Genomic DNA, 24,731 nt, shown 5'->3' on the forward strand with positions numbered 1-24,731 from the left:
AGACGATAGTCGATGCAAGTTTGGTAAATTTTCTGGTATTGAAGCCAACCCCTCTAAGTTCTATGAATTGATAACATACTCTTCTCATGCATCACTTTTCTTAAGTTTTTGGATGAAAAGCATACAAACTTTCTGTAGAAAGTGAAATATGCATGCAATGTTAAGTCGACCTGGCGATATGACATTCAGCCACAGAATTTGTTTTCCCAATTTCTTTGTTCTTTCTTAGCAGGTTCGGCTTGCATCGTGCCCAACCATTTAAAACAACTCGTCCATCACTTGTTTACCTAATGCCACATTTTGCACTCATGCCACATTGTACCAAAATATGTACCACATTTTGCTGGAGTGCCACTAAAGCAGTGCACGTATACAGGCACCGCAGCGACCACTTCTTAAAAATTGCATCAAACGTCTTTTGTCATATGCTTAAAGCGCTGGTCAGAAACAAAATTGAAATGTCTGTGACCGGTGAAGCAGGAGACCAAACACGCAGCGTGCCCTGTATTACAATGCAGACATGGTAGCCTAAGACCAATTCTGCAGTCCATCGGGAAAAAACGGCTGACAAGTCATTATGAGTGCCACGATAATGGAACAACAATAATGAGAAACCAACACTGCCTATGCACGTGTATGCACTGATGGCTAGCAGACAACACCAGGAGCAATACACACTAAGCAAGGTAACGACAGTGACTCCGCTCGATTTCACAGGGAATAGTGTTCTGGAACATTCCGTAGATGTAGTCCTACAAACCTGCAGGTTCGCATTTCACAATATTGAGCAGGGCAGGCTGGCCAACCATGCAGTGATGCTACCGCTCATAGGCGGCAAGTTTTCATTTCTCCGGGGGGGGGGGGGGGGGGGGGGGGCGCTGGTACCCAACCGGCTTTCTGAAACCTACCCATGTATGCATGTATTCATTATATTTAATTACATATATATATATATATACACACATACAGTGGAATCTCGATGATACGATCACGGCTAATACGAATTTCCGAATGATACGAATTTTTCTGTGGTCCCGGCCAAGCCCCATTACTTTGCAACGTGCTAGAGTACGGTTGTTACGAATCGATTTTCGACCCGCGTCGGTTGATACGAATAAACGCCGCCCCACCGACGGCCGAGAAAGAGAACAGCACGCAGTCACATGCTTTCTCCCTTTCTCTTTTGGTGCGGAGGCGCGGACGCGGCACCGGACAGCGCGGAGGCTGCGACTGGGCGCGAAGAACTTGAAGTGGTGGCGCTTTTCTTGCTTTCGTGCTTTTCCCCCTTTTAGGCGGCCGCCCATCGGACGGAGTGGCTGCTGTGCTTCGGGCCGCGTTCTTTGCGTTTGCACCATTTTGCCTAGTCGCAGCGAGCTATGTCTACCGAGATACGATCTCGGCTGATTCGCACGGCCGTACGCCGAGGCACGGGAGCCTCTGTTGGCGCGTCTTCCGTCTACTGCGTTATCGGTGCCGATGGCACAGGGCGATTGTCGGTTTTGCTTCCGGAGTCACAGGGTGCAAGATAGCGCGGCACGTTCAGTCGGCTGCTCCTCCGCTTCTCCGGCTAATCGCCATATTTTTCTTGCCGTAGGAGGCTTGCGCTTCCGTATTCCGAAGGTGCGCTTCGTCCAAAATTTTTTCTCCAACGAGCGATGATCCATCGCTAACCTGGGAGCTCTCAGTAATCCGAATTCTGCGTGTCAAGCGAAGACGCCGGCTTGCTTTATGAAGCAGACAACTGCGGTTGCCATCTTGCCCCTGCCACAGCAGCAACCAATGGAGAGATGCCTTTCAGCAAGGCAGCCAATCGGAGGCTGCTTTCATCGGAGGGTCCGTGTGACTACCTATCGCAGACCCGCGCTTCTTTTAAGTTTGCGCTTTTGAGTACACTATAGTTTGCGCGTTTGTTACAAGATGGCGACGACGGACGAATTGAGAAGCGGAACGGCGAAATTTTGAGTTTTCGAACGATACCAAGATGGCGGCGCTCGGTGGCGGGAAATACGAGATGTGTCTCTGTGAATTGTGGTGATTTTGTGCCATTTAAAGCTGTTTTCTCGCCCTGCGCACTGACGAATAAATCTTTTTCGGACACTTTTAGCGCGTTTTCAGCCAAACCATTTTGATACAGCGAAGATTAGGCGTTGCAGATACCGAAACGCGTGGTTTTCAAAAATAAATTTTTCTTGCGATTTTCGCGATCTGATGCTCTCATCCCTCCATAATTTTTAGCTAGTTTTAATTGTGTTTCGATGATACGAATTTCGGCTAATACGAATACTTTTCCTGACCCCGTGAGATTCGTATCATCGAGATTCCACTGTTCATATAATATATATTCCCTGTGGTAACAATTTTCCATTTCACGCTTTATGGCGACAGCAATTATATCGACACTCCAGGCAAATTTTCGCTGTTTTCGTCGCCGTGATCTTCCGTATTAAATCCAAAAGCCATATAAATGAGCGACCCATACACTGTGGGTGCGGGAAAAAGCACTTAACAGTGAGCCGAAAAGGATGGCGGCTTGATGGGCATTATCTTCCCACGCGCTCAATATTCGGGTTAGTTCTAGGTCACATAATCAAACGCGAATGGGAAACAGAGCATGCGTCTTCTCCTCTAACCCTGCTGTAGCTATGAATGACTGTGCGCGGCTGACGCTTATGTGGCCCACGTGCCATATCTAATTGTTGGTAATCATTGGTGGGTGCAATGATAAAGGGCGAGCAGGGATGGCTGCTTACTTCAAGGGTGCTGTTTTCCTTGCCAGGCTGTCTTTCTGCGCCCCTAGTGTTGCAGAGTTAAAAGACAGAGGTCATTGTAGATCACTGACAGAGGCCGTCTGTAGTGGACATAAAAATAGGGAGATAATGATGATGAATCCAATTTGCGGAGTTTCGGTGAATCGCACGGCTGTACGAACAGTTCGCCTCCGCTGCAGGCGTTCTTCGTAATGCTTGCGTTGTGAAAGCAAGGGCTCAAGGTCATACAGGGAACTATTTACAGGTTTACATAGTCCGTGCATTGCACTATGCTTGCTATTTCAATTTTAGGTGAATGTTTACTACACTTTATATGGCCACTATAACGTGTAGACTCATGTAAGGGCCGCACTTTTCTGTTGCGATTTTGATGGGCTTTTCATAGGACTGGGCCTTTGACCTCATTTTTCCAACTATGAGTATGAAATCCGCCATAAACCTCCACGATCGCCTCCTCTCGACATCCAGTAGTGACGCGCGACAATTCACTGTTGAGCCCGATCAGAATCAGCGCACGGAACGCGATTGCTCCTCGATTGGATGTCTTTTTTTTTTTTTTTTAATATTGACTGTCAAGTTGGGGGTGTGGCCCTTACACGGGTGCGATCCTTACACGGATTTACACGGTAAGAATCATCCTTCGTGTAATTGTCTTCTACTTCGCTATCACTAATACTGCTTCGCCTTCCCGGCCAAACTACACTTTTTTTTTAGTACTTCGATTCCGAGTATAAGCACTGCTGCGCATGACTTCTAAACTTCTATTTATTCTGATTTCGAGTGAATCTGGCTTGGCATCATTTCGATTACTGAGCGAATTCTACATACAAAGTGTTTCAGCAAACACTTTAAAAAATTTCTAAAGGTTGCCTGTGGCAGATAGCACAATTCTAGTTCGTGAGCTCGTCTACTCGAAGAGGCGGACATTGCTTGCACAAAAATTGAAATGCATATTTGACTTATTAACAAAATTACCCAATTACGTTTTTAGCTAATTATCTTATGGCCCATGTTGCAATTTACAAATTCTAGCCTTGGAGTTCAGATTCACTTGGAACTAATTCTCTAACTTTACGGAGAAATGCATTCGTGTACCAGTCACTTTCTTAACAAAACGTCGTTTTATGCATCGAGGCACAAAAGTATGAATAGATATATAAAATATGGGGTTTGAAGTGCCAAAACCACGATCTGATTATGAGGCACGCCGTAGTGGTGGACTCTGGAATAATTTAAACCACCTGGGGTTCTTTAACGTGCACCTAAATCTAAGTATACGTGTGTTCTAACATTTCGCCCCCATCGAAATGCAGCCGCCGTGGCCATGATTTGATCCCGCAACGTCATGCTTAGCAGTCCGACACCATAGCCACTAAGCAACCACGGCGGGTAAGCACAAAAATAACTGGAATGCAAACGTATTTCTCCACAATGTTTAGGAATTAATATCTTGAAACTTGTGCCACCTGGTGCATCCGCCTTACGAACTCCACGCGTAGAATTTGTAAATTGTAACATGCGCCATAAATTGATATGTTAAAAACCTAATTGGTGAATTTTTGTGAAGTAGTCGGTTATGCATTTCAATTTTTTGTCAAGTAATGTCCTCTTCTTCGAGTAGACCAGCTCATGAACTAGAATTGTGCTATCTGCCACAGGCAACCTTTAAAAATTTTTTGAAAGTGTTTGCTGAAACACCCCGTATTTATGGCCTCTGCATGCAAGAGGTGATGTTTCCATCCCTAATGCGTAAATGTAAATAATTAGAAGAGCTTTTTTTTTCTTTTTTTTGTTGCCATTCGTTAGCATTGCTTACTGGAAAGAGAATAAATATTGAGACACACATCACTCACGTGCTTTTCACATCCCGTTGATAGAAGACTCTGCCGAAGGGGTCACTGACTCTGAGTCTGCAGGTTTTTTCCAGGTCAAAACAGCAAGCAGAGTAAATTGAAGTGAGGTGAACATACATCAACATATTCATTCTCTAGGCATAGGCTATCCATTTAGTTGGCTACCTCCTTCTCTTTAAAAAATGTACTAAACTTTGTCCTGTGTATATAAATACATTGTGTCTGTGCATGGTGTTCTCAGCGGAAATTAAAAAAAAAAATGTTGAAGTGAGGAAACACGGATGAGGTATATAGCTGTCGCTGGTGCTTCCAATGCGCTTGTCCTCCTATTGTCAGGATTTGCCTAAACAAAGTGCAAGTATAATGTAAAAGCCGTGCACGTCCGCGCCAACAATGATGCCGTAAGCTTTTAGCCACACCAAAAATGAAAAGGTGGAGGCAACGCAAAAGAATCCTCAAATTATGTGGGTAACAGAACTCTGGTAATGACGCTTTAGGGGTGGGGAGGGGGGGGGGGGGTTTAGGCTACGGATCGCCGGAGGGGGGGTGCTGTGCCCCCCCCGGGAAAACTCCGGAGGGGGCTCGAGCCCCTCCCCCCCCCCCCCCCCCCCCCTTAGGTGGCGCCTATGCTACCGCTGCGCCAATTGCGCCGAACTGTGCCAACTGGTGAACCCTGCTACATCCTGCTATATTTCAGCAAAATATGAGAAATCCGCGCGCACCGGGCACCGCCAGGGTGGGGGGGCTCGACTCGGGCTTTCCAAAACGGAACTAAGTCCTGAAGAGCCCTTCTCCGCACCTTGCTGTGTGGTGTTTTGGTCGTTTTCTTTAACATATCGCGCACAATGTTGCAGAAATGGTGGCCATGAACAAAGTTGCCATCATTAAATTGGTTGTCGAGGGTTCACCTAGTGGACATGTCCATTTCGTCTGCTGCTGAAGTTCTGATTGGCTGGGCTGGGGTATGCATAGGAAGGAGACAGGTGCCCCCAGCCAATCAGCCCCCCAGCAGCAGACAAAATGGACGTGTCCACTAGGTGGACACTTTCAAAATTTACCCCCCCCCCCCCCCCCCCCTGCACTTTGCGATAGCATGCGACGCACATTGAGCTGTGCAACGAGCAAAACGCCTCCGCGTTTATGACTATTGTGGTCTATTAAATAGATGGTATATTAGTGAAGCACAGCACTGGTAAGTCAGTAAATCTTTCATACTGCTGGCTGGCTTTGGAAAAAGAACAATTATTTTACTGCTAAAGTTAATGTTTGTTTGGACTGCCTGATTATTGGGACATTCTTTGCAAAACATGCCAAAAATCTGTCGGCAATTGTTTTTGTTATGAAGTTTGGCACTCGGTACGCTAATTTTCACATGCAGAGGTTAAAGTCTCTACACAAAGATGAACCTTCCATGTGACTTAGGTGAATATGTAGCATGCTAGCCTAGAAGCCTGGCAGAGCTGATAGCAGCTGCGCTATGGCCCTCTCAGGATGTCATTCTCAATCAATCAATCTCAATCAATCAATTTTTATTAATGCAACAATAAAGGCCAAACCCCATATGCGCGAAAATGCACGCGACAGCGACAAGCGACGGTATGAGCGACGAAACGGGCCGTTCGCGCGACGTGTCGCGTGGTCGAAATCGCGCGATCGCTCTGTTTCTCAAATTTGAAATCCGTCGCCCGTCGCCCGGAAGTGCTGTGCTCAAGCAGCCAATAGTAAAACACCGGAACGGGATGTACATCAGTGACGTACTGCCGGTTGTCTCTACGCGCGGTTTTCGTCGATTGCCACGACCTCCTCTCCTCCTCTACACCCGAGTCACGTGCACACAGCAAGCAAATAAAGTAAGGTTTGTGCACTTGAATATAAAAAAAAATACTGCAGGACAATGATAAAAAAATTTATGTATTATTGTGCAACACAACATATTATTTTACACTGCATACCGCTGACAACGCGCCACATTTGGTACGAGTAGACGCCCTCATGCCAGCAACAATGGAGATCGCTCGCTGAAGCAGTCGCGTGAATGGGGTTTGCCCTCGCAAGCGACAGCTTGCGCGAAGGCGATCTGCGTCGCGTCGCTCGTCAGTGTCGCGCGCATTTTCGCGCATATGGGGTTTGGCCTTAAGGGAATACAATTCAACTGAATATGCAGATGGAGGTCCCATGGTTACAAACCGCAGGCGGGACCTCCTATGTTAATAGATTAGAAAACTAACAAAGCGAATATATAATAACAAACAATTTCAAAATGTTACTCGTAACATAGACGTGGAATATTTCAGTGCTTATATAGAAAAACATAACGAAAAACAGAGAGTAAAGAGGGTTAATGGAAAGCATCAGTCATACATTGAATAAAAACATTTTTAGCTTTCGCCTAAATACATGAATAGGCTTATTCCCCCACAATAAGCCACGTAAATTTCGGGGAGGAGGCCTGTGTATAGACTCCCACCTATAAATGCAATGTTATCTGAGTGTCAAATTTGATGGTGAGTCTTGTGGAACGGAAGTGTCGTCTTCAAATTGATCTCTCAAGTTTTGAATTAAAACATATACTAGAAATCGTGAAAAAAAAAAAAAGAAAATTTGTTGACCAGCTCTACTTGTCTCTGCCGAAGCACATAAGTTACCTATGCAAGCAAGTATTTACGTAGCTGGCATTACATTTATCAAAATGACTGGCACTTGAACTTTAGAGGACTTTATAATATGGAAAGTTTGCAGTTGCCTTCATTAATCCTGCTCCGAAACGCATTTTTAGCTGCTCCAAAAGCTTCCCCGAAATGGCATGGGCCAGTAGCATCACTGACAATGAATGTCAAGTTGCCTTTACGTAGCGAGCGCGCACGTGGCATGGCATCGTGAAGTCCACCCTCTGATGTCGCATGTGAGAGGGTGCCACTCAAATATCTCTGGACTTTCCAAAATGATGGGCCTGTCGTGCCTGTCTGTGATAGTCACAGCCAGCCTTAGACCAGTAAGCAAGACATGGCCGGCAGAGCATCAAGGCAGATGACACCCTCCGAGAATGCTCTCTGGCGATGAAGATGCGAGTGAGTGTAGTTGTGGCCATAGCGATGCACCAAATGTGTAACTGAAACTGAAGTGGTGCTGCCAAGCATAGCCAAATCGATCTTAATTCGACGATCGACAAGAGGGCTATTGTTGGGATTTGAGTGTTGCTTCTGAGATCAATCTGTGTGTCTTTCTGGGAACAAGTTTCAGCCTCAGTACAATGTGACATGTATGTTGCATTCCAAGACTGACAGCAACAGAACCTTTTTTTTTTCTTCTTGTACTTCGTCTACTGCTGTTCCCAGTAAAAGCAGTTCATCTTCTTTGGTTATCTGGGTCACTACACTCTCCCTGGCTTTGTTTCGTCCCTCCGCTGGATTTAAGGAATCACATTGCTGATGGCTGCTATTTCCATGACACTATCTTTCATCATGTAGCCGATGGTCTTGAGTGTTCCGTCTTTTGTAGCCGTTTTCGTCACTTTAAATTGTCCCACAAGTTTTGTGTTAGGGCCACCATAGCCTTTCTGTACTATGTAGTACAATCAGATCGCCTGAAGTAATAGCAGGAATATTGTTGTTATGGAGCTTGCCAATGCTCGCTTAAGCGCCTCCCTATGTTTTGTTTGCTTCTCTACAGCTTTCTTGATCTCCTGAAGGTGAAGCTTTCCTATGATACCGAGTATGTCATCTGCTGGCAGGTACGCAGGCTCATCGAAGGCGGTATATTGAGGACTGCATCCCAAAGCACTTGTATAAGATCTCTTGTGATGCGACACTGCTGCTTGTAGACAGCACTTCCACCCTCCTGGGAATCCCGGGTACATACTTTTACATTGTTTTATGTCTCATATGACCCATTCTGCGAGCCCTTTGGCTGACAGATGGTGTGGGGCTGTGAACTTCAGAGTGATTTCTTGTGCCTACTATGCAAGTGCCTAGCTCTTGAACAGAGAGCCATTGCCAGACACTACACATTTCAATCCCTGAAACACATCTCTGTTAAGTAGTGCTATGACAGTTTGTACATTCTGCCTTCTTGGCTTGGCAGCTACGATCCTTGAGTGTTCATCAATGCACACTAGAAAGGACTGCGTTTTCTTCACACCTTCGCTTATTTTCTTTAGCTCGGCGAAGTCAACATGGACTGTCTGAAATGGCACATTTGCATGAAGTGGAACTAGTATCATACTGTCCATTTTCTGCTTATACTTGGGCCTTGTTGAGTTGACACTCACGGCAAGGGCTGATGTAATCACTAATATCCTCCTTATTCTGGGCCGTGTAAATCTTCTTCTTAACTTGTAGTAGGTTCACCAAAAACCATCGTGCCCTCCTGACTCCTGGCTGGCGTGGTAAAGCTCAAGAAACTTTCGTACCAACGTAGCTGGAACATGAAACTTTCCTCCTATGTGCATCAATTGCTCTGTACGTTCCGACATTTTGAGCGAGTTTCATTTTCTTCGTTCCCACAGCTACTTATAACTGGAAGCCAAGAAACTGCGTCGGCATCTGACAATTCTTGTACCCTCCTGTGTGCCCCGCAGGGGCGTCTGCGCAAGCAGGCGTTTGGTGAGTTGCGCCACCATGTACCCGAGCACACGAGGGTTGGACCCTCCCGCGCTTAACCGTGCGTGGCTTAGCCGTGTCCGGGGAAAAGGGGATCCTGGAGGTTGAGCCGAAGCCGGGTGTTTGGACCTTTATGGCCCCCCGGCGGAGGCAACACACCTCTTTGGCTTCGGCTTCACGTAGACGGCACCTCCGGACTGACCCACCCGGGGGAAATCGGTAGTCGCCTTTTCCTGTCCCCCTCTCCGACCTTTTGTCTTTCTCTCTCACTTTTACATCTTTCCTGTCTTCTAGTCACTTCTTCTCACTTCCAAATTTCTGGGCGGCAAGGGTTAACCTTGTGTGGGTAATCAACCTAGATTACAGCATATTTGGTTATAGCAATGATGTACTGCTGACGTGTACACAACTTGTCCTTGCTATGTCGTCACGTCCCCTTGTTGGGCTCGGTGGTGGGTGGCAGGCATCACTGCTGAACATAATGCTACATATTATGGGATCAAGCTATCCTCCACTACCTGATCGTCTCCCTCACAAAAGGGGACGCACCGATGCAACGTTCAACTTTTTCGTTCAACCTAAAGAAACGTTCCCGAAATTCCACGTTGTGCACTGTGAAAATCCAGACAAGACTGTTTGTACAATCTCACCATTTCTTGTGTCAAAGTCTCTCACTGAAGCAATAGGGACAGGCTACAAAGTAACGAAGATGGCTAGTGGCGACTTGCTGCTTGAGCTGAGTGATAAAACACAGCACAGCAAGCTGTCAAACCTCAATATTATTGGAGGCAACCCTGTCTCTATTTCTCCTCACCGTTCACTTAACACAGTCCGTGGAGTAATATCTGATCAAGACCTTTTGGAACTATCTGAAACAGAACTTCTTGAAGGATGGAAGGAGCAAGATGTAATAAATGTACAGAGAATCAAATTGAGACGGGATAACAAAGAAATACCAACAAAGCACCTAATTTTGACCTTCGCCATGAGCAACCTACCAGAGACCATTGAGACAGGGTATATGAAGATCCGTGTGAGACCATATATACCGAATCCCCGTCGATGTTTTAAATCTCAAAGGTTTGGCCACGGCTCACAGAGCTGCCGTGGTCGGTTGACGTGTGCTAAATGTGCAGCAAATGACCACCCTGCAGATGATTGTCAACGCGAACTTCACTGTGCTAACTGTAATGGAGGACACGCCGCCTACTCGCGGTCATGTCCCAAATGGAAACAATAAAAAGAAATCCTTGCGCTCAAGGTCAAACAAAACATTTCTTTCAAAGAAGCACGTAAGCGTCTTTCCTTTGTTCAGCACACAACGTATGCCGAAGTGGCGCGTCAGGGGGCTGCGCCACCCCGGCCTAAGGCGGCTGCTAAGATCACGAGCTGTGAGCTGGCAGTCTCGCCACCTGCCCCCTTGGTGGGAGCAGCTAGCGCTGCCTCACCTGACCTGAGAAAAGGGAAGCTGACCGCTGAGTCAGTGAATCCCAAAACCCCGTGAGAGTCGAGGCCCGTGGCGCGTGGCACACTGCCGCCCGCGCGGGCGTCCAGCGCTTCACAGGAGGCGATGGAGGTAACCCCAGGCCCTTCGGTGTCAACGGCGCTGAAGGATCGGCGTTCCTCGTTAGAGCGCGCCAGGACAGGAAAAATCACAAGAGTTACTGCGCCCGTGAAAGGTCCAGTAACATAGCTGTGCAATCTTGAACACAGAACCACTTATCCCAGCCACAATGGCTGTACAAATGTTACAATGGAATGTCAGAGGACTTATTCATAATCTAGATGATGTAAAAGAACTCTTATCTGAATTCCAACCAAAAGTGTTCTGTGTTCAGGAAACACACTTAAGACCCTGCCACACAAATTTTCTAAAACAGTTCGTAGTATATCGAAAAGACCGAGCTAACTGTCTTGCCCCCTCAGGTGGAGTGGCTATAATTACAGACAAATCAGTTCCTTGTCAACACCTAAATATTCAGACATCTCTTGAAGCCGTAGCAATCCGTGCCATACTTTTTAACAAGTTGGTAACGGTTTGCTCTTTATACATCCCTCCTAATCACCATCTAACCATGGTTGAGTTTGAGAAACTGATAGACCAACTTAACGAACCCTACATAATCCTTGGTGACCTGAACGCCCACAATCCGCTTTGGGGCGACCCACGTTGCGACTCGAGAGGACGTCTCATAGAAAAATTTCTTATTTCAACTGGTGCGTGTCTTTTTAACGGAAAGGAACCTACATTTTATAGCTCGGCACACCATACATTTTCTTCAGTTGACCTTGCTATAGGTTCCTCATCACTACTGCCATATCTAGAATGCAAGGTCATAAAAAATCCATACGGAAGTACGGAAGTGACCATTTTCCGCTAATGTTGACCACTGCAAATACGCTCGATCCTCTTGTCTACCCGAAAAAATGGAAATTTAGTGCTGCAAATTGGGAGAAATTTAAAGAACTCTCCATTCTCTCATATGACTCAATCATACACTTAGAAATTGAGGAAATGAATGCATATCTCACGGAACACATATTAAACGCGGCCCAAGAGTCCATACCGCAAACAGGACGCACTCGTGCTGACACCAAGCCATGGTGGAACCGCGAGTGTGAAATAGCTAAAAAGAGGCAAAATAAAGCTTGGGGTAAGCTTTCGCGTTACCCTAACACAGAAAATCTAATCGCTTTCAAGCGAGCAAAGGCTAGTGGAAGGCACATCTGACGTGAGGCCAAGAGAGAAAGCTGGAGAAACTATCTGTCGCACATAACCTCATATGCAGATAAAAAGAAGGTCTATGCGAGGGTGCGAAGGCTTAAGTGCCAAGCTCCTAGCCCACTCCCATTAGTAAATAATCTTGGCGACACACTAGAACAACAACCCTGTTTTTAGGTGAGCATTTTGAAAGTATTTCTAGTTCACTTCATTATACAAAAGAGTTTTTAGCGCACGAAAACAGGCTGAGCGCAGACCACTTTTTTCCGATAAACGAAATCGAGAGGGCTATAACAGCACTATAACAATGCACGAACTGAACATCGCCCTAAACAGTTGCCGAAGTTCAGCTCCGGGTAAGGACCAGATCAGTTACGACATGCTAAGGAAACTGCCGAAGCAGACGCTTGAGTGTTTGCTGGGCCTTTTTAACAAAATTTTTGATGCTGGATGTTTGCCCAACAGTTGGAAAGAGGCAATCGTTATACCGATCCTCAAACAAGGCAAGGATCCCTCCATGGTTGAAAATTATCGGCCGATAGCTTTAACAAAATTTTTGAAAAAATCGTGAATCGCCGCATTATACACTTTTTAGAATATGGTATACTAGATACGCTCCAAGCCGGCTTCCGTGCAGGTAGATCAACAACCGACAACATGGTCCTCCTCGAATCGTACGTACGAGACTCGCCTTTGTCCATAGTCAGTACTGCCTTTCTGTATTCTTTGATCTCGAAAAGGCATACGACACAGCATGGCGGTATGGTATAGTGCAAGATTTGAACGCATATGGGATAAACGGAAACATCCTCCAAGTCATACAGAGCTACCTCTCCGATCGAAAGTTCCGGGTGAGGATAGGAAACAGACTTTCTCGAATCTTTGTGCAGGAAAACGGTGTTCCCCAGGGAGGTCTGCTTAGTTGTACGCTGTTTATTGTGAAAATGAACTTCTGTACCGCCAACAATCGCCTACTCGGTCTACGCAGATGATTTGCAAGTCAGCTCAAATCTGTAGGGTATCCAGAACCGCAATCCATATGCGAGCGTCAAGTTCAGCTCAGTGTAAATAGACTATCGAAATGGGCAAATGAGAATGGTTTCCGCTTTAATACAGAAAAAACAACATGCGTACTATTTACAAGAAAGAAAGGCCTGCACCCTGATCCATCCATTGAATTAAATGGACACAAAGTGACGGTCAAAAGTGAACATAAATTTCTCGGCGTCATTTTTGATAGCAAACTTACATTTGTTCCACACATCAAGAACATAAAACTAATATGCCTAAAATCGTTAAACGTCATAAAGATCCTTACTCATTATTCCTGGGGAACTGACACGCAATGTCTGCTATCACTCTTCAATAGTCTTGTGCGGTCCCAGATGGACTATGGCAGCATAGTATTTCAGTCAGCATATAAAACCGCGTTAAAGATGCTTGACCCCATATACCATTTAGGCATTCGGCTAGCTACTGGCGCTTTTCGGACTAGCCCTATTCAAAGCCTCTATGCAGAGTCCAATCAATGGCCCTTGGAGTATCAGAGAACATATTTAGGAATTACATATGCCCTCAACATATTAGCTCAGAGGGAACACCCTTGCAGAACACTAATTAATAATCGAACATCAGAACTGCTGTACGCGAATAGGCCATCACTAGCTCAGCCGTTCCCTTTGGCTATCACAACTGTTGCCCAAACACTTGGGTTTAGTTTCTCAGATGTCCACGAAACTGTGCGTAGTGATCTCATTGCTCCCTGGTGCCTACGCCCAGTTCTGTGTGACATGTCCTTTAAAGCGCTTGACAAGAAAAACGTGCCACGCGAGGCTATTTTGCAACACTTCCTATCACTGTAAGACAAGTACAACGCAACGTCCTATTTTACGGATGCCTCAAAGACGCACAAGGCAGTCTCATGTGCTGCACATAGTCACCGCTATAATGTTACAAGAACTTTTAATACAAGTTGCAGCATATTCACTGCAGAAGCATATGGTATCCTACTGGCTGTGGATCATATACGACAACATAGGATACAAAAAGCTGTTATCTACACAGATGCGCTAAGTGTCGTAACTGCACTAGCTTCGGGAAAGGTGGGAGACAACCCTGTTTTTAATGACCTGATAAAATCCATTTATAACGCTTACAATGAAGAACTTTCCCTCGTGGTATGCTGGGTACCGGGACATTGCGGCATAGCAGGAAATGAGACGGCTGATCAGAGTGCTAGAGAAGCTGCTCTACGTGGTGACATTGAAGTTACTGAGGTCCCTAGTCGAGATATTAAACCTTACGCCCGTAACCAGCTACGACAGCACTGGCAGTCCCAATGGGATAAAGAAACGGAAAACAAATTACATGCAATAAAACCTCAACTAGGCAAATTTTTCCAGCAAAATATCGCTAGACTAACAGAAACCACACTGTGCAGGCTACGTATAGGACACACATACGCAACACACATATACCTGTTAACAGGCACACAACCACCCATATGCGAAAAATATGGAGAACAACTCACTGTCCGGCACATTTTAATTGAATGTCCAAGACTTCACCAAGCAAGAGTACAGCATTTTAGAGAACTTTTTACACACAACATACCGTCTCATCTTGCATTATTTTTATCCCATGACCCTATGTTTAGTGTCAAGAGTTTTTAAATACCTCGCCGACGTCCAGTTCTTAAACACTGTATACTACAATCCAAACCGCCATGCTCCATCACATACGGGAGGAGCCTGAGCTAGTAATGCCTCGAAGTCTTGCAGCTTTATCGCATGGTTAAAGTACTTTGCTGATGGCTTCGAGGCAAATATTTATGGCTTATACTCACTGAAAACTGTAAATAATCTGCATAACATATACATAGCATATAACATATAACAAGCAATCGCTCACAGTCACCGATATCTCCTTATAACTTATGCACAGTTCAAATGTCTCATACAACAGTAACACCATTGTTTAGCTAGGCCTTTTACACCTTTGTCAGTACAAGATTTTTACCCCTTTATGTAGCACATTTCAACTTGTATTTTATAAATCACTGAATCAACCATAGACTTGGCGCTCTTTGGCCAAAGATGCCCTTGCGCCATTAAAACCCATCAGTCATCATCATAACCCTCCTGTGTGCCACCTCAAAGTCAAACTGCTGAATTTCACTGATCCAGCGGGCAACCTTTTGGTTGAGAAGTATTTAGCAAATGGGTAAGCACCTGACAATCGGTGAATAGTTCGAATTTTGTGCCTTCTAAGACCAAAAATACCTAATTGCTAGCGCACTCGCCAATGCCTCCTTCTCTGTTGTGCTGTAGTTCTGTTCTGCCTTTGTAAATGTGTGTGTGGACCCCCTGTACCGAGACAATATGAATAGTAGCCAACAACTTGGGCTTTTGTTTCTCTGGTTCAGAACAGGACTTGCACCGAAGTTAGAAGCATCTTTTGTAGGTTCAAAGGCTTCTTTTTTGAAAAGTGAAATCCGGCAGCTTGAGGACTGGGTCTTATGATATGGCTGATACTAAATCGTACGCCTTCTCGCATTCATCAGTCCAAAGAAAATCTATTTTCTTGTGAAGCATGTTATTCAATGGCTTCACTCGTGCTGCGAAGCCCTTAATGAAGTTTCTAAAATGTCCAGCGAGCCCAAGGAAAACAGAGCGTGTACGTTATCTGGCTTCTTCATTTGTCGTACACGTTCCACGGACTCTTCCTTAGTGCTCTTAGTAAATCCTTCCAGACCGTTTCAAGAAATGTAATTTTTGCCTTGAATTCACACTTTTTAAATTCACTTTAAAGTTTAGCTTCGTTCAGTGCGATCAAAACAGCAGTCAATTGTTCAGCGCGTGAAGCTTCGTCTTTAGAGTAGACTAAGCTATCGTTGACATAGACTTTACAAAATACTCAAAGAAAGGGTTTCAAAACACCATCATATTTTGGAACCAGGCAGCACTGTTCTTCCACACGAAAGGTAAGCGATTATACTCATATATGTCAAAGGGAGTGATAAAGGCAGTGTACATCTTATATTCCTCTTCAAGTGGTACCTGCAAAAATCCTTCAATCTTCTTTTGGAGCCAGCATAATTGGTGAGGCGAACGTGGACACCGATGGCTGTATTATGCCAGCATCTAACATATTTTGGATCGCACTTTTTCAACCAAAGTTTCTTCTCAAGGGACATGATGTAAGGCTTTGTCCTGACCGGTGTAACATCTATCAGCTTGAAAGGAACAGAAAATTTCGTTGTTGCCGGTGGATAGTTACCTAGACAGACAAGTTTGAGAAACTCGCTACGGACATCTTTTTTGCACTTAACAACGGGATCTCGAATGCCCAGGGAAGCAGACGTCTCTTGGGCCACAATCACTTCATTGTTCCAATAAAGCTTTAACTTTAGGGTCTTCATATCTTGTCTCGAAAGCAAAATTTATAGTCGCACCCTTGTACTATAAGGGCGTCGATGTCGGCGTTCTGGCCTTGATAAGAGACACTTGCTCTCACCCATTCATCATAAATTTCTCTCGTCCCATCAAAGCTTTGTACTTGCACAGGCATTCCTCGAATAATTTCTTTCCTCTTCACAAGCGCCTCATTTATGACATACATGGATGCACCACTATCCACCAAATTTTGTGGTCATGTGGGACTGGGCACCGTCTTTTTTTTTTTTTTTTGTTCAACTGCTTCTGGACGAAAAGCGATAGTTCTCTGGGCCATTATTGGCATCTGACATTAAATTGACAGCTCGGTTTCTTCCATGCCAGTTGTCAAGGTCACTTGACCTCCATGGTACTTTTTCGGGAGGATAATCTGGACGACGCAGTTTCTGTGTAGTCGAATGAATGGAGGTGCTTCATAAACGACCTAGTAGTTCCTTCACAGTTTTGGGCGATTTCACTTGCACCTGTCTCTGGAGTTCCTTAAGTAAGCCGTGAATAATAAGTGGCATGACAGCAGACTCCGGAAGTTCCGGGCTGGTCATCTGAAGAAGCTGCCTCTTCTCATAAAAATACTCCAAGAGCTTTCCTGATTGATATTTGTGGAAAATCACACGGTTGTACCTTTCAACTGGGTTTTTGTCAAAAACTGCTGGGAAGCTCGTTTTCCACTCGTCCCATGTATTCGTCTTGTGCCCAAAGAAATAGAGCTCGTACCACTTCTTAGCCAGTCCGGTCAGAAATAGACGCATGTTCCTGAAGTGCTCACCGTCTTTTACCATGAGTTGTCCTCACACGCTTGCTCGTAGAACTTGTGTGAGCAAAATATTAATCCTTCATCTTCTTCACCTGTACATAATCATCATCACTGTGCGCGTCGTCTTCGTTCAGTGCGTGGCTCAGCCAAATAAAGGCGACGAGACAACAGCTGTGCTGCTGCCTTACAAAGTGGTGGAGATTGCTTTCGATCCCCTAGACCTCTACGACGTCGAGTTCCACTGGAGCTTCGTTCGGGTCGCCGTGTGCTCCGCCTGTCCACTGCCATGACCCAAGTACCGCAACCCGGAGCCTCCGGCATCACCCCCGCTGCCCCCCAACCAGCCGCCTCCGTGTGGACCGTTACCGCCCCGCAGCGTGACCCCACTATATTCTCTGGTCTCCCGCGCGACGACGTCAAGGACTGGCTGGAGAACTATGACCGGGTGAGTGAGTACAACCACTGGCACGACACTCAGAAACTTCGCCACGTCGCCTTCTACCTGTCCCATGTCGCGAAGACGTGGTTCTTTAACCATGAGAGGGCCTTGCCCGATTGGACCACCTTCCAGCACCAAGTCCGGAAGATTTTCGGAACGCCATCCATCCGTTCTGAAGTTTCTAAGCGGCAGCTCGATGCGCGCATGCAACAACCAGGGGAGACGTACACTTCCTACATTGAAGACGTCCTTTCCCTTTGCCGCCGCGTCGACGCGGCAATGAGCGAGACCGATCGCGTTCGACACATTTTAAAAGGCATTGGACACGTTGCGTTTAACGCACTAGCAGTTAAAAACCCCACCACCGTAGACGATGTCATCGCGACCTGCCAGCATCTGGATACCCTACAAGCCATCCGGTTACAGCCAGACATCTGTGACACGCGACCTTCTTCGGATGCCGATTTGCGCACGTTGATTCGGGCTCTGATCCGCGAAGAGCTTCAAGCACAAGGCCTGTCGTGCTCTGCTGTTCCTCCAGCTCACTCTACGTCCACTGGGCTACGAGACATCATCAAAGACGAGCTATCTTCCTTGGTTTCCGCTGTACGCCCTGACCCTCTGACACCGCCAAACCCCCGAAGGACAGCGTTGGGTTCCTGTCGCTCCTCGTTCACTCAGGGAACAGATATTGAAGACATTTCACGATGATCCCACGGCTGGACATCTCGGATTTCACAAGACCTATGAACGCATCCGCAGTCGTTTTTCCTAGCCTGGACTCGCCACCTGCGTAGCGAAATACGTCGCTTCTTGCTCGCTCTGCCAGCACCGCAAATGGCCCACTTCACCTCCGGCTGGACTGCTGCAACCTCTTCCCTGTCCTGACGCTCCATTCGCAGTCATCGGGATTGACCTCTACGGACCGCTGCCATTATCAGCTAGCGGCAAGAGATGGGTCGTCACTGCAGTTGACCACTTGACCAGGTACGCTGAAACAGCTGCGCTACCTTCAGGATCCGCGGAGGAGATTGCGACTTTCTTCCTGGAAGCCATCTTTCTACGACATGGAGCGCCACGCGTACTTTTGAGTGACCGTGGCAAGGCGTTTCTGTCGAAGCTACTCGAGGACGTCCTCCGCACATGCAACACCATCCATAAGACGACTACCATCCTCAGACTAATGGCCTCACAGAGCGCTTCCATCGAACTCTCTCTGACATGATCTCCATGTACATCAACGCCGACCACACCAACTGGGATACCATCCTGCCATTCGTGACTTTTGCCTACAACACCGCTGCACAGCGCACTACTGGCTACTCACCATTCTTTCTAGTTTACGGGCGTCAACCGACCTCTCTCCTCGACGTCTCTTTTTTGATGCCCCCGTGAACTCGTCGGCGTCAGTGAGTGAGCAGTTCATATCTCGCCTTGCCGCGTGTCGCCATCGCGCCCGCCTCAACACCGAGGCAAGTCAACAGGATAGGAAGACTCGCTACGATGCATTTCACCGCGTCGTTCAGTTCAGCCCCGGCGATGAAGTGTTATTGTGGACACCCACTCGAGTTCCTGGTCTATGCGACAAGTTTCAGTCGCGTTTTATAGGGCCCTACACTGTTGTAGAGCAAACTTCGCCAGTGAACTACCGCGTCACTCCCGTTGTCACGCCTTCCGATGGCCGCTACCGTTGCACAGAAATTGTCCACGTTTCACGCCTAAAGCCCTTCCAACGACGTGCCGCACCGCTATAACCTGCGGCCAGGTTGGCCGCTTTCGCGCGAGGGGGTAATTAGTGTGAGCAAAATATTAATCCTTCATCTTCTTCACCTGTACATAATCATCATCACTGTGCGCGTCGTCTTCGTTCAGCGTGTGGCTCAGCCAAATAAAGGCAACGAGACAACAGCTGTGCTGCTGCCTTACACTTGATCCAAGTCTCTGGACTTGAGCTTTCCCCATCGAATAGATCCGGATCTCTTTTTTTTTGGGGGGGGGGGGGGGTCTTTGCTGGGCTTGGATGATGGCAAGAAGATTCTCCATGAGTTGCCGCTGTTGCTCTGCGTGCTGCTGCTGACGAAGGAGCATTTCTAAGAGGCACGAGTCAACGGAAGAGTCTTCCTCTGGCGAAACCCTTGCTGGTGTTTGCACAAGTGGCATCATGACGCATTCTTGAAACTCTGAGTGCTTCAGTCTGAGCTTCACCGCTGTTAGACATCCATGCTCCTCCAGCATCTTCCTGGCTTTTTGAGCAACGAATTCTCGCAGTTAGGTAGTCATGATGCTTTCAGGCAAATCATACTTGGTGTCTTCGTCCACTTCATATGTTAAAAAATAGGGCTGATCACGTGAACTTTGGGATATAGTCAGCGTTATCCACATAGTTGCAGTCTCTATCCTGTCATAGACTGCGCCAATGTGACATTCCATGACTGACAGCAACAGAACCTTTCTTTTCTTCTTCTACTGCCGTTTCCAGTAAAAGCAGTTCTTCATCTTCTTTGGTTCTTTGAGTCACTATGATGTATCAATGTCCAAGCTAGCGATGTCATGCTCGAAATGGCCAATACGATGTAACAGTGGTAGGCCTGCAGCAGTGCTTTCTGCTTACAACCGATGGCAAGACCTGTGTCACGACAGCTTGTTCATGTCGCCACCGTATTCTAGGTGTACTTTCTCCAAGGACAGCCCAGCCAAGCACTGCTTCCACCAGATATGAATGTTATTCCATAAAAACAACAAGCAGGCAGGCGTTGAGATGTGTGAGGGCCCAGCTGAACGTTCTTATCTGAAGACATCATGGAAGAGCAGATGAGATATGAACATGATTGACGCCATGCAGCAGACAAACAATGCTGTCTGCGTGTGACACCACCTAGTGTCTAAAGGAAGAGGATAAGGCTATTATCCAAATAGGGCATTTTAACTTTCATGCATAGCTTTTGCTGTGCAGATTATATGTTGTGAGAGTAAAAGAAAGTTTTTAGTATAGCATTATTTAAGTGCCAGAAACATTCTGCTGTTAAAGGGACCCTGAAATGATTTTGACGATTGTGTACCAACATACTGAGTCCGTAGGGTAATTCCTTCTAATCATTAAGGGACAGATTTAAGAGCTCTGCATAAAACATGCAATTTATTACAAGGTTGTAAAAATGAGCATCACGATCGATCACAGCAGTGCTGTTCCCCTGAGTTTTCTACCACCCCTTTCCACGTTTTGTAGTGTGGGTGAGTGATGCTACTCAGGTGAACAATCAATTTGGTTACCCACGCGACGTCATCGGGAATGCTAGAAACATGTCGCTTCATGGAGTTTATTTTTAGCGCAATCAAGAGTGGCACCAATGACGGAAGAAGACGATTTCATGCGTCGAGGAAAAGTTGGTCTCTGCAGCCGTCTTGTCTGTGTATCGTTGCCTTTGTTGTAAATATTGTCATGTCATCATCATCAGCAGCAACCTATATTTATGTCCACTGCAGGACGAAGGCCTCTCCCTGCGATCTCCAATTACCCTTGTCTTGGGCTAGCTGATTCCAATTTGCTCCTGCAAATTTCCTAACTTCATCACCCCACCTACTTTTCTGTCATCCTCGATTGCACTTCCCTTCTCTTGGTATCCATTCTGTAACTCTAATGGTCCACCGGTTATCCATCCCACACATTACATGGCCTGCTCAGCTCCATTTTTGTCTCCTAATGTCAATTAGAATATCGGCTAACCCCGTTTGCTCTCTGATCCACACCGCTCTCTTCCGGTCTCTTAACGTTAGGCCTAACACATTTCGTTCCATCGCTCTTTGTGCGGTCCTTAACTTGTTCTCGAGCTTCTTTGTTAACCTCCAAGTTTCTGCCCCATATGTCAGCACCGGTAGAATGCAATGATTGTACACTTTTCTTTGCAACGACAGTGGTAAGCTCCCAGTCAGGATTTGGTAATGCCTGCCGTATGCACTCCAACCCAATTTTATTCTTCTGTAAATCTCTTTCTCATGATCAGGGTCCCCTATGAGTAATTGACCTAGATAAACGTACTCCTTTACAGACTCTAGATGCTGACTGGCGATCCTGAATTCTTGTTCCCTTGCCAGGCTATTGAACATTATCTTTGTCTTCTGCATATTCATCTTCAACCCAATTCTTACACTTTCTTGATTAAGGTCCTCATTCATTTGCTGTAATTCGTCTCAATTGTTGCTAATTAGGACAATGTCATCTGCAAACCGAAGGTTGTTAAGATATTCGCCGTTGATCCTCACTCCTAAGCCTTCCCAGTCTAAGAGCTTGAATGCTTCTTCTAAGCATGCAGTGAATAGCGAGCATGCAGTGAATAGCGAATTATCACAAATATTATTATTAGTGAATAGTGAATTATCAGGAAAACACTTGAAAGCTTTTTGGATGTTGATTTTATTAAAAAAAACATTTGATGAAACTATACACATGCAGACATATGAAAGCCATGAACACCATCTTTGTATTGCCTCTTCATCTTTCTTTTCAACGGTTTTCTTCTTTCTCTCGAGACACAATATATCTTGGTCTGGTTTCTATCTTCTTGAAAAGCTGCAAGATGAGCACGGATGCCTAATGTCAGTTCCATCATGTGTAGCATATTCAAGCAAGTATTTTTTCATACAGGGATAGTGATTCCGAAATGATGCTAGACTAAAGCTAGACTTAGCTAAGAAAGCTAGATTAGGAGTTAGATGTTCAAAAAAAAAAGGAGCTAAAACAGCTACTCATAGCTAAATTCAATTTTTGGTAGCTAGTTCAGTTCTGAAGTAGCTAGATCTAGGTACAAAATAGCTAAATTGGCAACACTGCAGCCCAGCGCAGTTGGCGGGGTCCTTTCTTGTTTCAGAGGTTGGCGTGGCATAGAGCTATGGGTGCAGCCCATTCGTGTTCAGAGGGGTGGAAGGGCAAGGATCGAAAACAACGCGCAGCGGCTTGCAACGGCTCGAATTTCTTCTTTTCAAGGATTTTGCGTTCCATTCTCTTACGGCACAGCCACACTGTAGCCAGACTTCATCATTATAACTGATAATGTGGCATGAGGGCATTGTAGTAAGCTGGTAATTTCACCATAGAAAACATATAAAAGTTGACGGTGCAGCAGCTTCTCATTGTTGTAACCGATATATTCTTAAAACTGGTATCGTTATAAGTAGGTTCCACTGTAATGATAAGACAGCTGTAGATTATTCGTAAACTATTGGATTCCCTCAATTCGAACACCTCATGTGATGTCCCGTTTCTTGGGACTTTTGATGTAATATGAATTATGAATAAAAGATTCGATTAGGGTTTCAAAAAATGTCGCAGTTTCGCCCGAAAGGCGAAGCATCAATTGCGATAGCAAATTAGTAGAGAACTATACGGAGTAGGGATAGTAGTTTTATCGGCTGCATAAACTTGGACACATTCGCTTACTAACTGAAATAACAAGCGTGGTGTCAGTGCGCACAAGCAAACCTAAATAGATCACACTCGATGACCGCAGACAATCACTGTCAAAAAGCTGGCGTGAGCAAGCAGTGAGCGAAGGTTCGTGCGGTGTATCGCTTCAATGGAAACTGAGCGGCGAAAGCACAGCGCATACAAAGGTCAGATTCGTGTGGAGATCGCTTTCAAGATACGGTGCATGCGACAGCCTGTGGGCTGTCGGCGCAGTGTACAAGTGCGCGGTTGGCAGAGTAGAACCTGCCCCCCCCCCCCGCCCTGCCGTGCTGACTTCCCGCTTTCCTCCTTTCACTTGGGAGATTGAGTTGCCAGTTCCCCTTGCGCCCGTTTCCAAGATAAGCATTTGGTGCCGCAGCATAGTGTCGCCCCCCTCCTCCCTCCCTCCCTCCCATACTCCCATGGCCTTTCGCGCGACAGAAGAAGTCACGTTTGCTCTCAGCCGTGCGTTCGCTATCAGTGAAAGCACGCGTCCCCCACGCACTTTCACTCGCACATACGCCGCGCGGCGATGATTTTATCGCCCTTGGACTTTATACGGAACCTCACGGAGGCTGCGACGCCGACGGCAGAAATCCGCTTGAAGTGTGCATATAATTCGTACTATCGCAATAAAAGTACTAATTTGCACGCCCCTACTATTTTTATAACGCTCTATTAGTCATGATACGAAGCTCCAAACTTGCACAAGAGACCATACTTTTTCCATTTTTAGGAGGCACAAATAGCTTAGTCCAAAGGATGTTGGCAAAGTGTGTTTCATTAACCTCAGAAAAAGGTGACAGCTGCAAATATGCTTCATATTGTATATAAAACATTGCACATAAAGCCAACAGATAAAATGACATGCATGCTCTTTTATATCCGATATGAAGCGTTACCAACTCGCTGAAGAAGTAGTTTCATTTAAAATTTTCTTTCAAGCAGAATAGACAATGCAAAATAGATACATTTGACATGTGTGAAAGGGCTTTATTTGAACAGCCTGTGTATGCTTACAAAAGTTTGCATCATCATGACCTTGCAGAAACTCAGTTTGAAAGTCTTCAACCACCTTGCTGCCTGCATGAACTGTTACTACAGCCAGACTTATTTTCAGGGAAGAAGACTCCGACGAAAATGATCCTCATGGTCACATCACTTCTCTGGTACGTATACAAGCTAGTGCTGAAACCATCAAACTGCAGCAGTGCCCATAGGTATTCAGTGGAAGCATTTGATAAACAAGTACAGCAGACTTTCATTAATTCAACTTGTGGGGTCTCACTCGCGCTCTTGGGACAAAGGAACGACAACACAGTAGTGCAAACAGTCAAAAGGGCATTTATTGCACCTTCCATACACTAATGCATGCTAGCCGAATTACTACGCATAGAACATCCGCATGGGCACGCGACAAATCAAGGAAGTCCGACTCACCGCGACCAGATAGCGAGCGAATATGTTCGCCCCATGCTATGACACCTGAGGCCCCACAAACTCTGGCTAATTCGATACCAACCAAAGGTCCTGGCCAGTGCCCATACATTTATAAGGGCCAGAACTTTTATTTCCATCCTGAAATTGTCCCTCACCGGATAATTCCAACTTGACTGGTCGACAAAAACCGGTTGCGACCCCACTTGTGACGCCTTGTGGAGATGGGTTCGCACAAGGCTTACCCTACGAGCGACGGTCGGGAA

At 46.0% G+C, this 24,731-nt stretch overlaps 1 protein-coding gene across 3 annotated transcripts in view; it reads left to right on the top strand.

Annotated features, from left to right (window-relative positions):
• The window catches only part of LOC119456281 (N-alpha-acetyltransferase 10-like), a 71,332-nt gene that overhangs the window by 13,114 nt on the left and 33,487 nt on the right, over positions 1-24,731 (top strand). For all 3 annotated transcript variants that reach the window (XR_007465285.1, XM_049660874.1, XM_037717980.2), the window contains exon 4: positions 24,149-24,197. Coding sequence is in view for 2 of the 3 variants with exons in the window: in XM_049660874.1 (XP_049516831.1) it covers positions 24,149-24,197 (49 nt within the window). In the remaining variant the exon portion in view is untranslated. The remainder of the gene's footprint in view (positions 1-24,148; positions 24,198-24,731) is intronic.

Source organism: Dermacentor silvarum, chromosome 1 (genome assembly GCF_013339745.2).
Source record: "Dermacentor silvarum isolate Dsil-2018 chromosome 1, BIME_Dsil_1.4, whole genome shotgun sequence".
NCBI classification, from domain to species: Eukaryota; Metazoa; Arthropoda; class Arachnida; order Ixodida; family Ixodidae; genus Dermacentor; species Dermacentor silvarum.